The sequence below is a fragment of the Pezoporus occidentalis genome, unplaced genomic scaffold (genome assembly GCF_034315485.1).
Source record: "Pezoporus occidentalis ecotype Australia unplaced genomic scaffold, CSIRO_AGI_Poc_V1 ctg208, whole genome shotgun sequence".
NCBI classification, from domain to species: Eukaryota; Metazoa; Chordata; class Aves; order Psittaciformes; family Psittacidae; genus Pezoporus; species Pezoporus occidentalis.
Genome location: NW_026913943.1, coordinates 798,769 through 811,136, shown reverse-complemented (window position 1 = coordinate 811,136; position 12,368 = coordinate 798,769). Strand labels below are relative to the sequence as shown.

The 12,368-nt window shown below is 46.0% G+C and overlaps 1 protein-coding gene across 3 annotated transcripts in view; it reads left to right on the top strand.

Moving 5' to 3' along the window:
* Positions 1–12,368, top strand: part of CACNA1H (calcium voltage-gated channel subunit alpha1 H) — a 229,494-nt gene that overhangs the window by 199,716 nt on the left and 17,410 nt on the right. For 2 of the 3 annotated variants that reach the window (XM_062619017.1, XM_062619016.1), the window contains exons 25-28: positions 888–1,101; positions 8,391–8,542; positions 10,482–10,591; positions 11,706–11,839. In XM_062619017.1, the coding sequence (XP_062475001.1) occupies positions 888–1,101; positions 8,391–8,542; positions 10,482–10,591; positions 11,706–11,839 (610 nt within the window). The remainder of the gene's footprint in view (positions 1–887; positions 1,102–8,390; positions 8,543–10,481; positions 10,592–11,705; positions 11,840–12,368) is intronic. The other variant, XM_062619018.1, reaches the window with a different exon arrangement.

Here is a 12,368-nt window from a genome sequence, read left to right as displayed (position 1 = left end):
TTAAGCTTGTGTATTATGTGGCATTTGAAAAAGAGAAGTCAAGAGTCTTTGATGAGTAGTACCCAATTGTAGCTACAGTAACACTTTGTACCTAATTTTCTCCTGCTTCTGAAGATCTCATAATAACTGAGAAACATTAACCATGAGCCCACATCTAAATAAAAATAAGCCAGAGCCTATCTTTAACTAAATTGATCTCACAGGTGGGATGATGCACATCCACTGAGGTTTATCTTAAGCTGTATGAAATAAATGCCACTTCAATCCTGTAAGCCCACTTATGGAGGGTAGGGTGGCTTTTACAACAGAAGTATAATTCTAGTCAGTTAGAAAGCGAATGAGAGGAAGCTGTTTGGGGAAAAATCTCCTAACTCCTCTCAGCCCTCTCCTCCTCCCCACAACAGTGTACTGTGATGTCTTGCTGCTACAGAGTCCCCAGTACCCTGACTTACACACATCATGCCTCTGCCACTTAGAATCACAGACTCATAGTATCATAGAATGGTTTGGGTTGGAAAGGAGCTTAAGATCATCCAGTTCCAACCATCCTGCCATGGGCAGGGATGCTTTGCACTAGACCATGTCACCCAAGGTCCTGTCCAGCCTGGCCCTGAACACTGCCAGGGATGGGGCATTTACCACTTCTTTGGACACCCTGTGCCAGCGCCTCACCACCCGCACAGTAAAGAACTTCTTCCTTATATCTTCCCCTTGTTTCAGTGTGAACCCATCACCCCTTGTCCTGTCACTACAATCCCTAACAAAGAGTCCCTCTCCAGCATCCTTGTAGAACCCCTTCAGATACTGGACAGCTGCTATGATGTCACCACACAGCTTCTCTTCTCCAGGCTGAACGTCTCTCTTTGTTTTCTGATTCCCCATCTCAGCCCATCCAGAACCATAACCCTTGGATGCTTCTCTACTTCATCTCCTTCCTGCTCATCGTCAGCTTCTTTGTGCTCAACATGTTTGTGGGAGTGGTGGTGGAGAACTTCCACAAGTGCCGCCAGCACCAGGAGGCAGAGGAAGCCCGGCGGCGGGAGGAGAAGCGCCTCAGACGCCTGGAGAAAAAGCGCAGGAGTAAGGAGATGTACCTGTCTGGTCGGTAGACTGCATTACAAACCCAAATCTTTCTGAGCCCTGCCTGCTCCCAAAGCAAGACTTTCGTTCCCCTTTGGTTTTGTTTCCATGGGATTCAAGAGGCTGTTTTGTTTCGTTACCTCTTTGGCACGGTACCTTAAGTCTTGGGTTGCCAACACCCTGGAATTGTCCTCTACAAGGCCTAAGTAAAGCATTACCTGTTTACTTGGCTGGGGAGGAAATCCTCCTCCAAGCAGATCTCTCTATCGTGCTCTGCAAGGCAAAGGTGTCCCGAGCACCGAGCGGGAGCTTGCGGTGTGACTGAGGGATGCAGTGTAAACAGCTCAGTGCTTACTGTGTGCACGAAGGCCAGTCCCAAGGGTAGCCCAGTGGCTTAAAGTGCCGCTTGCATCTGAGGATGGTGGATTTGATTTCTTAGTTCTTTTCTTAGACAAAATAATTGTGATGCTTTTTAGAGTCCAAGCGCATGGCCCCGCATGCCACAAACATGCTGCATGAGGGCATGAACAAAGCCACAGCCCTGGGGAGAGGAATGGAGCCCCAGGACGGGGCTATCCAGAAAATTCTTCTCTGGAAGATGTCCATTACAAGAGATGCTTGCCCCATCACAGGCTGGGGGAGCTGCTGGGACTCAGTCTGTCCTTGCACTCAGTCTACATGGAAATACTGGCCAGATGCAGGGCCATCACAGTCCAACAGAAGGCCTTTAGCTGAAATCTCCTCCTCAGTGGATCTAGTAGGGACCATCAAACCAGACCAGAAAAACACCTGAGCTTGTGCTCCTTTCCTCACTTAAACCTTCCCAGGGGTTCTCACGTATTACTTCTCACCTTCACTGCTCCTTGGCAGGCTCTGCCAGGGACAAGCTGCCTATAGCATCTGGTGGGTATTCCCAGGGAAACTGCCAGGAAACCAACCACACTGACTTCCCAGCCAGTTTTAGTGAGCAGGGATAGCCTGCGTTAGATGCTGGCAAGCATTTTAGAAGTAAGTGAGGGAACATGGCTTGGCCACTGTGATGAAAGATGAGCTTAGTCAGGGATAAGGCTTGAGTGCTTTTGGCCCTGCTTGCCACAGCAGTCCTGTGGCTCTTTGCCTAGCACTGTGCTGCCCTGTGTGATCTCCTGTAAAGACCACTGTGACAAATAGCTTGTTGTTTCCTTAATGTCAAGCCATAGGTATCCATTTCTAGCTGGGAAAACTGCAGTTAGATCAAATAGTCTTTTGCCTGGCTCCAAGGACACAGTACTCAGCGGGTTTGCTACTAGAAACCCAACCCTCTTAGCTGCTTTCCTGCTCTTGGAGTCCTCTTTTTTAGAGCCATGGGGGACCTCAGCATTACTATTTGCACCATGGTCTCACAGGGCCTTAATCACAGAGGTGGCCTGACACCACAGTGAAGGCCAAGCCTGTTTCATCTATAGCTAGTAGTGAGTTAAGTAGCTGGGTTAGAATGAAATCTAGATCAAACCAGCTAGCTGCAAACCAACTTTGAGTCTCTCCAGAGATGTAGAAGAGTTCAAATACAATTTCATTTTCCTTTTCCCATCTTGGTTTTTGAGTTCAAAGTTCCAGCTAGGATTAGAAGCGGAAATCCTGAAGGCAGCATTTCCAGCACAATAAAAGAAATCAGTTTCAAGCTCTCAAGAATCATCCTGCTTGTGCAGCAGTTCTCCCCCAGTGTGCTGACCCAAGAAGACATTCAGATAAACTCAAAGCTTATGTGCAAAAAGAAGCTTATTTACAAAGATTATTAAGCATCTTTAGACAAAATAGGCTGGGGCACAGGTAAGGAGGGATAGCTTAACCCCAGGCAGTTGCTGTTCCTGATTAGTAAGTAAATCTTATTACAGCCTGTGCTTAGACACCAAGAAGAGCCAGTCCCTGTCAAAGTGATGGACACTCTTCCATTGCCCCTCTTTATTCAGCTATCTCGAAGGATAGAGCCAAGGAGATACTTCAGACCCAGGCACTGCACAGATGCAGGTTGTAACATTTCACTGCAGAGCACACAGGGAGGAGGACAGCTTTCTGGAAGGGGATTAAGTCCAATATAGCAACTGAGAGGCTAAATGTTTGGCCATGTGTTGGGTTTCCAGGAGGTTACCTCAGATCGTCTGGCTCTGAGGTCTCCTGCATGCCTCTGTTCAACATGGACAGGTTGGTGGCCAAATATTAGTCATGAACAAGGTGAAATAAAATTCCTGATACACATTTTGGAAGGTTACAATTTGCGTTTTAATGGATTATTTTTATTATTTAAATGGGAGAAGTTTTCACCTTCTGGGTGATTCAGAAGATGATGGATATGGCAGACTCAGAAAGATGTGAAATGTGGATGGTGCCATGTGTGTGGCAGAGTGTCTGGGGGGGGAATGTCTGTGTACACATGCAGGGATGGGATGCTGCACATGCTTTCCACATGCCCCAGAGCTGTGTGTGTCACCCATATGGAGGAGCAGGTGAGAGGCAAGATGAGCACAGGAGTCTACACTGGGAAGCTTAGCTGAGAACCCTGCTTTTGCTTTAGTTGCCATTTCTAGCAGTTGACCTGAGGAGATCATAAAGGGGAAGAAGAATTAGGGCTGGTAACAAGAGTCAAATCCAGCATAGCCAACAGATGTACCTGAGCAACACATCTGGACTCGCTCTGTCTGCTTGGCATCTTGTCTTTGTGTCCTGTCTCCTGTCTGTAATGTCCTGTGTGTAGTAATCCTGTGTGTATTTCTGTGTATTGAGGTCTTTGAGCATCTTGTAGGTATCTACACACAGATAAATGCATCATTGAGCCATACTAGGCTTGGGCTCATGCCTGGAAATGGGTTACAGCTTATTAGTGCCTGGGTGTTTCCATCAGAGCAGGCCCTGCGTACAAATCCCAGGCTCTGCAGGCTGGGTCCAGGATTTAGACCCTGTGTGCAGACCTATCAGCAGCTGACAGAGGGATTGCTCCATGGAGCACACAGCCCTGCAGCTGGACACAGCTCCTTCATCAGACCCCATGCAGGTGGACTGGGGAATTGTCACGTGCCTGTTTTGGGGGTACCTTCAGGAACCTGGCAGGAAGGTCCCTTTCAGCTCACATCTCTGTCAGACACTGCCTCAAACCTTTCCAACAGGTTTCTTGTTTCCCATCTGAGAGCCACTGTTATGAAGGGACAGGACAGTTTGACACCCCCCAGCCCTTGTCAGCGTGCCTTGACTCTCTGTGCTCCTGCAACAAGCATCACTCGAGGTACCAGCAACAGAGAATCACAGAATCAACTAGGTTGGAAAAGACTTTAAGATCAAGTCCAACCTTTACCCCAAACATGGACCCAACATGTCAGCAGGGTGCTGGTTCCATGAAAGCAGCCCAGCTTTCAGACGCAGGCTACAATAAACTCAGCACTGAAAGCAGGCCCTGGGTTTGCCAGTTAACTCAAATCACATGAGTAAATAGGGTGTGGGGTTGGAATACACTGCAGAAATGCATTTGATGTGGTTTTCGAGGCAGAAATACACAGTGTACTATTAAATATGAAGGTAAAAATTCAAGATAAACTAGAATATTTTTCTGACACAGTCACTACCTCCATCCGCTCTATATACTATGTAAATACATATAGTGTAATTTAACAGTCCTGCAGCTCCTAACCTTTAATGAGGTTTTCAGAAGACACAGACCAAAACCAGCCTCCCCAGATTGAATTTTTGTATTAAAACCACATGGATCAGCTTCATCTCTGTATTCATGATACAAAGCCAAACCCAGCCCTCCTGTTTGTGCTGTGAAGCCCTGAGCAGAACTTGTTGTCAAGGTCACACACAGGCAGTGCTCTTGGTCTTCAAAGGCTGCGAGTGGGCTCTGGGTGATGCTGTGTGCTGAAGGCAGTGCAGGCAATGCTGGAAATGCCTGGCTCAGCCTGGGGAGGCCCAAGCTGGGGAGCAGAGAGTGCCTTCCAGTAGTGTCACCAAGTCACCGGTCTCTGGGAAGACCCCAAAATTGGAGAACTCAGAAAATAAATGCTTTTTGCTGCTTTCTGCTCTGTATGAGTGTGGTCACAGCCGTGTTTCCCTGAGGCATTTCCCAACACAGAACTGAGCATCTGAGCATTTTAGATGGAAGAGGCCAGGTTTGGTTTAAGACCGAGCAGAGATGCCTTTCACAGCACTGACTGCAAGTCTTCCTCTCTAGGGGGGAGCAGTCGTGGGCAGCACAGTGCTATTTAAATGCCACAACCATGGCTCGATCCATCAGAAATATTTGATCTGTAACTAAGAGTTTGGGCACATCTGCTTAGCAATTCCAACTAGGGAATTATCAAACTATCTAGCTTATTTTTCCAGGCAGCTGCAGGTATAAAGCTACTTCTGTGCCAAGCATGCGTATAAACCCATTAGGGCTTTCTAATGTTTCATGCAGAGGAGAATAATGGAGGAGCTGTAGCTAGCAATTGGAATGCCAACCTAAAGGCTTTTAAGCTAAGAGACAGTGCTTTATTAATTTTCCTGTCGGCAGAATCACCAGCAAAGTAGTTTAAATACTCTGCAGAAAGGTGAGGTTCAAGCCTTAGCCAACATCTAGAAGCAGGGTCGAGAAAGGACTGTGGTTTTCCTTTTATGTATATTTGATGGTTTCTCCTTTCCCTCCTGCATTTCCACCAATTCAAACCATCAGCTGCAGGGATACTTGTCGGTGTTTGATGTAAGTCTGCTAGTTGGCTGAATGGAGACTCATCCCAGAAACTGTTTCCCTGGAAAAACCAGGCCCAGATTGCATTTTGCCTGCAGTAATTAATGAGGCATTCGATGTCCCCTGTTTGCTGTGCCCGCATCCCTGTGGTCCACTGTTCTCATACAGGTTCTCCTGCAGGTTCCATGTCTCTGGCTAAGCAGACTGTGCGACAAACACTTAACACCCAAACTGGGGAGAATAATGTCGTATATCCTAAGAAGTAAAAATGTGTGTCTGAACTGAGAGAAAGCCAAAGCCACTCATTGTGCTGTGATTGAAGTAAAACTCCTGTTCCTAAAGGGACCAGGAATGACCCAGCAGAGATAAGGGCTTTGGAGCTCTGAAATGCAGCCTCCCTCCTGTCCGGAGTGGGTCAGGGCTGCAGTGAGGCTGTGTGGCTGACCTCTCACTGCTTTCACCCTGCTGCAACCCCTCTGGCTCCATGGGCTTGTCCTGACCTAATGTCAACACCACCAGAGCAGAAGCTGGCCTGTCCTTCCTGCACACCCCTGCTCACCATTAGCCTCGCATGGGCAGCATCTCCTCTAATGGACATTGCATGGGTTACTGCGCTGAGCATGACTGTGTTGTTGCATGTGTTTCAAACTGTTGTCAACTTTATCCCAGACTGTCCTTGTATGTGTCCCCCCAGGAGAAGTTTCATCTGTTAACTTGGCTTCAGGGGTGTAGTGCATCCTAAATGAGAGTAGTTGCAGTCACCTACAGCCTGTTTTCCTTCTGTGCTGCTAGCCAGCGTGTCCACACACCACACAGCGCTGCTAATGTTGTTCTGAGCTCCATTAATCAACCATTTGCTGTTAATAAATAGTCCCTTAATACAACATTTGACTATTTGGGGTATTCTGGGACCACCCAACAAGCTGATACTTTGCATTTCCAAGAAGACATTTCCAAACACAAACCTAAGAAGTCTGTTGCAATCCTGAACACACATGAAAGCACATTGTGCAGGCTCAAATAAATATTATACTGCTATGTTTTTTACTAGTGTTTTTTAAACACAGCAGATCAGCGGAGCTCAGTAGCGAACACAGCTCCACCAGTCCAAGAGGACCGGTAGGACGAAGGCACGTGGCACATGAAAGCAAGAGGAGAATGTATCCAAAACGACTGTGTTTGCTTTCATCTTGTTTTTCCACACCCATTAGGGGCAAAAAAAGCAGTCTTGGTGGCCCTGGTCAGAAGGAAATGTTTTTCAAATGCCTTCACTCCACTTTTAACTACCAGAAAAAAACAGGAGCTGAAAGAGAGCAACAGATTCAGTTTCCCTTTATCCAATTTTAAGGGTTTGGACTTGAATCTGGCATCAGTTGTGCTACCAAAAAAAAAAACCCACATTTCAAGTCACTTTAACTGAAAGATATCAGGAAGATCAGAGGAGTGGAAGATGCATTTCAGGCAGGCACTGAGCACTTTTGAACTTATTTACCTCCTGATTTCCAACTCTTTCCTAGCTCCTTATGCTGAATTTGCTGAAACATGAGCAACAAAACCCCCTCTCTGTTAAGAACAATCCTGCTGTGACTTAGTATGACCCAATATGTCTCTTCCACTTGCAAACTCTACAACAACACTGCCTGTGGCCTGAAGTGCACCCTTTGAGTATTTACATTTCTGAAGTTTGAGAAACATGTGTCTCCATCCAAGCACCCACAATGGTCTAATTTAAGAGAGACACACGCAGTAAATACAGCTCGGTCACAGGGCAGTGTCTAAGCTCTCTCCTTGGAACAGCCCCAGGCACTTGGTCATCTGCAGAACTATCCCCATTTCACAGACAAGAAAAGAGTCCTGCCCAGAGACAAAGATATAAAATCCATGTGGTCATAGCCTGAGTGGTGTTTTAGATGCAACCATGCCCTTGGTTTTATATTTCCAGAGGAGCTTGTGCTGATGGTCTTTGTAGAGGCAAATGCTGAGCACCCCACGCCATTGCTGTGATGCTCTCCTGTGTGCTATAACCCTCACGCATGTGCCCTACTTTGCCACAGGCATTGCTGTGTCTTCTTTAGACCTTTAAAATAAACCAAAAACCTTCTGTAACAGAAGCTGAGCTCAGGGTATGTTCTTTTATGTGGAACATGCCTGGCATCAGTGGGATGAAGAGAAATTAGACCTGCCTTGAGCCTTTCCTCTAAACTGGAGTTGAAGCTTTGATGGGTTTGAAGCTTCTCTCTTGGCTTTGGGTCTAATTTCCATCCTGCTTCTCACCTTTCCTGATGTGGCAAGAGTCCCATGAAGTGGAGATGTTGTCCACTAGTTTGAGACAGAGCAGTAAGGACAGGGAGTACCTGGGGGGTGAAAAAGGACATAGTTGTCAAAGCTGTGGAGCTCCATTCTGCAGGCACAAGAGCTTTGGCTCAGCTACTGCAGTTTTCAGTGCTAGGTGGAGTCACTTGGCCGTTACACGTGGCTTGCTTGAACAAGTTCTGCCACAGGCTTTGCCCCGCGTTAGGGTGTGTATAAGATCTGACCTGTAGGCCACATTGTGGTGGTTGCCAACCATGCAGCAGGGCCTGTGTTCATTGTGTTGCCTTTCTGTCTCCTGCAGAAGCCCAGCGCAGGCCTTACTATGCTGACTATTCCCCAGCGAGGAAGTACATCCACACCCTCTGCACCAGCCACTATCTCGACCTCTTCATCACCTTCATCATTGGGGTCAATGTCATCACTATGTCAATGGAGCACTACAACCAGCCAAAGGTATGAGCTGCACATCAACTGTGAAACACAGCAGCAGGGGATAGCAGAGGACCTGAGGACCATACACTGTTCCCTTGAGATACCATTGAGCAGTGAGGTCTGCAGCCAGCTCCACTTCCTTGGGACCATTCCCTGTTGTTCAGTAGGCTTCAGACTCAACATTACAATCTATTCAGCTTTAGGCCAGCTCTACCATTTGGGAGCCTCTTGCCTCAGCCAGAAGCTTGATTCCCATTGCTTTTGTGCAAAAAAAAAACCCAGAGAATAACAGAAAGTGAGCTAAACTTTTACTAGGAAAAGACCAGGCTAAATCTTTCCTCTCCGGATCCAGGAGACTGTAAAACAGTCCAGAGTTTTGGAATATTCCACCAACAGATATAAACACGAAGTTAATGCATGCAGAGCAATGTTTCTTTTCCTCAATGAATTTAGAATAAACCAACTGTTAAGTACAACCCTTCTTTGCATATCATAAAATCATTCTTTCCTAACAAAACCTTTGGCATAAATCACACAGCCTGTCCATTTGCTGCATCTATTAATGTTCCATTCCATTATTCACAGAGCAAAAAGCTCAAGATTTATTTTCTAGTAGTGCATGGTCTACCAGGTAACCTGCAAATGCCTTCTGGATGCTAAAGCCACAGGGGCACCAAGCTCCAGGGTAACGTGTGTGTGTTTTACACCAGCTGACTGTGTGCTGTTCTGCCCCAATAATTCCTTTGCATAACAGCCTTTGTTTCTCATATAAATATTATTTATCTAGATTAGTTTTTACTTACACTTGGTTTATGTTCATGTAAAACAGAGTTGTAAATCTGAATACGAGCCATCACAGTTGATATAAGAAGTCAGGCTCAGGCAGTGTGCTTCAGGTGAAATAGTAAATTGTCCCAAATACTTTAGAGTTGCTGTTTCATTTTAGGTTCTGGAACAAAACCAGGTGTTGTGATGCATTGAGGAATGTCAACATCCAAAAAACTTTCAGCTCTTGTTCCCAAATAATCAGTGCACGTTCATCCCACATATCTGGGCTCAGCAAAGCAGTCACCACACACACGTGATGAAGAGAGCTGTCCTGTGTCCTGAGGCTCCCTCTGTCAACAAAGCAGACATTGCTTTGCAGACCTTTCTTTTGCATTTCATTTCCAGTTGTGTCTGGTTTGATCTTCATTGTTGTCTTTCTTCTTGTAAGAGACCTATATTGCATTTAACTAAATTCCCCCTTCCTCCCTCCTCTCCCTAAATCCCACGCAACCACAGAGCTGTTTCACCCTGCAATTATCTATTTTAAGGTCCCATCAAGATTCTTTTGCTATTGTTGGCCTACAATTGCAATGAAATCCATTATAAACACTCATCATCTTCAAGTATAAACACTGTGGATTCCTGACTTCCGAGGGCAGCAATGTGGAGAGCATGAACATTGCACCAAATATGGCCATCCTCTGCCCAGCTCTAGAGATGTAACATGGTTCAAGAAGGCAAGATTTAATCCATCTCCAACATTATTTCTTTTTCTGAGCATTTGAAGCAAAGCCATTGTCCTAAGGATTGCCATGCTGGAATAAAGAAATGATCCGTCAAGCCTTTTATTCTACCCAAGGCAAGACAGTTCAGAAGAAGTAAACTTTGTTAGATGGGGAAAGGATGGAATTTCTCTCTGACCCAGACTGAACAATTTGTGCACTGAATTTGGAGGATTGATAGCTCTTGACTAGCATTAGTGCTTATGAGGGTTTTGTTTGCATCAGTGTCTAAGCCTTTGGTTGAGTTTTGGGGTGTGATTCAGTGCAGTTTTGTAACTTAGCTCTGCAAGCTATTACAACTTTACTTCTTTTATCTCTGTGTCTATGGCATCCTTGTGCCTGCCAGTGCCTCCTCAGAGGGTCTAGGAAAGGATAGGTTAGGCTGGTCTAACTGGTGTCTCTCTTTTCAGTCCCTGGATGAAGCCCTGAAGTACTGCAACTATGTGTTCACCATCGTCTTTGTGTTCGAGGCAGTTCTGAAGTTGGTGGCATTTGGGTTTCGAAGGTTCTTTAAGGACAGGTGAGAGTATTTGAAACTCCCTTGTGTTTGGGGTAGAGCTGTTATTGATCCAGTTTCAAAGCCAGATGCTGGGTGAATGTAGCATCATTATGACTGCACGACATGCTGTGTGTGAGGAAGAGCAAAGGGCTGCCTCTCCATAGGTGCAAACTTTATAGTCTAGCTATTAAACATTCTAAGAACTGATGGTATTGCTTTGCAGAAGGAATCTGGGGAATCTTACAACATTCCAAATACATTCTTTCCCCTGATATTTGCCTCTCCACCAGGTCTGACCAGCTCACCTTAGAGGTCAGAAACAATTTGTTGGCATCAATGCAATCCTCAAAAGAGTAGTTTTGCCAGCCTAAGGCAGCAGAGTCCCTCAGAACAGGTCCCCTTTGCAGTCCAAATCAGTCATTTGGTAGGCTGCTGCCTTTCTAAAGCCTTTGGCAAAGACAGAGGTAGTTGTGTTCATCCCTACTGCCTTCAAATCCCACCTGCAAGGACTGAGGGATTTTATCCTGCCTCACATTTAGCCAGAAACAAATGTGTATGAAAGCACATTGTGGTCTGGTGACTTGCTGGTGGGGAGCAGGGTGAGACTGGACACTTTTCCACATGATCAGCTTGTTTATTTCATTTATCCTAACAAAGTGGTTGAAAGCTGCAATGAGCAATATGAGTTATGAGGGTAATTGTGTAGTAAAGACGCTCAGTTTCTTGCTGTCTTTCTTGTACTGGTGTGGAAATATCAATAAAATATCTATAAATCGGTGGAGTAATCCCAAAGCCAAGTGACATAACATGGGAGCAGAGGTACTGCATCAAGCAGAGGTCCCTCTAGCCTAGTACCTTGTCCCTGAGACTGGCTCCAAGTGGATAGCAGGGGAACAGTAGGGACCAGAAGGTAAGCAGGGACACTTCCCAGTCACAGCCTACAGCGGCTTGTGGCTCAGAACCAGACTGTGCCAGCTGCAGTGAGTTCATTTTGTACCACAGAGATGATCGTGGTCCCAGATGTGAGAAAAGAGAGGCATTTGGGATTTGCTAGTGCTTGCTATTAACAGATGATTCTCTACTCTTGGATGTCTGTCCACGTATGACCTTTGTCCTTCCTCTCTTTGTCTCTTAGGTGGAATCAGCTGGATTTGGCCATAGTTCTGTTATCAATCGTAGGAATCACACTGGAGGAAATTGAGATGAATGCTGCACTGCCCATCAACCCCACCATAATCCGCATCATGCGGGTGCTGAGAATAGCACGAGGTATGGCCTGCTCCGTAGGTCTCCATCCATCCCTCAGACACCTCAGGAAATGGGTTGGCCATTTGTTCTTCTAGTCCTGCTGTTTCAGTTTGACTTGAGAGCAGTTGGGTGATGAGGCTGCAAAATGTCAGATCAGTGATGAGCTGGGGGGTGTTTATGGGTGTTTCTAGTGGCACCTTAGATTGGTCTCTAATTCAGATCACAGACCTTTTATATTCATAGCAGACAGAAGCAGAAAGCACTGGAGAAGGGAGCATCAGAGCTTGAGATGATGTTCTTCACTGATGAAGTGTCTTCCACTCTCCCATTTTCCTGCTAGGGTAGTAGTGGACTTTTTGTGCCTTTTGTTCCATTTTACTGATGTCCTTAACATTAACTGGTGTGTGAAGTAGTCAAGATGTTCAGATGTTCTGTGAGCCCTGCCAGGATGCAGTGAGCTTACTATCATATGAAGAGATGCAAGAGAGATATAAACCCTCCCTGCAATATCTGAAGCCAGATTTTCTTTTATGGATTTTACTCACAATAT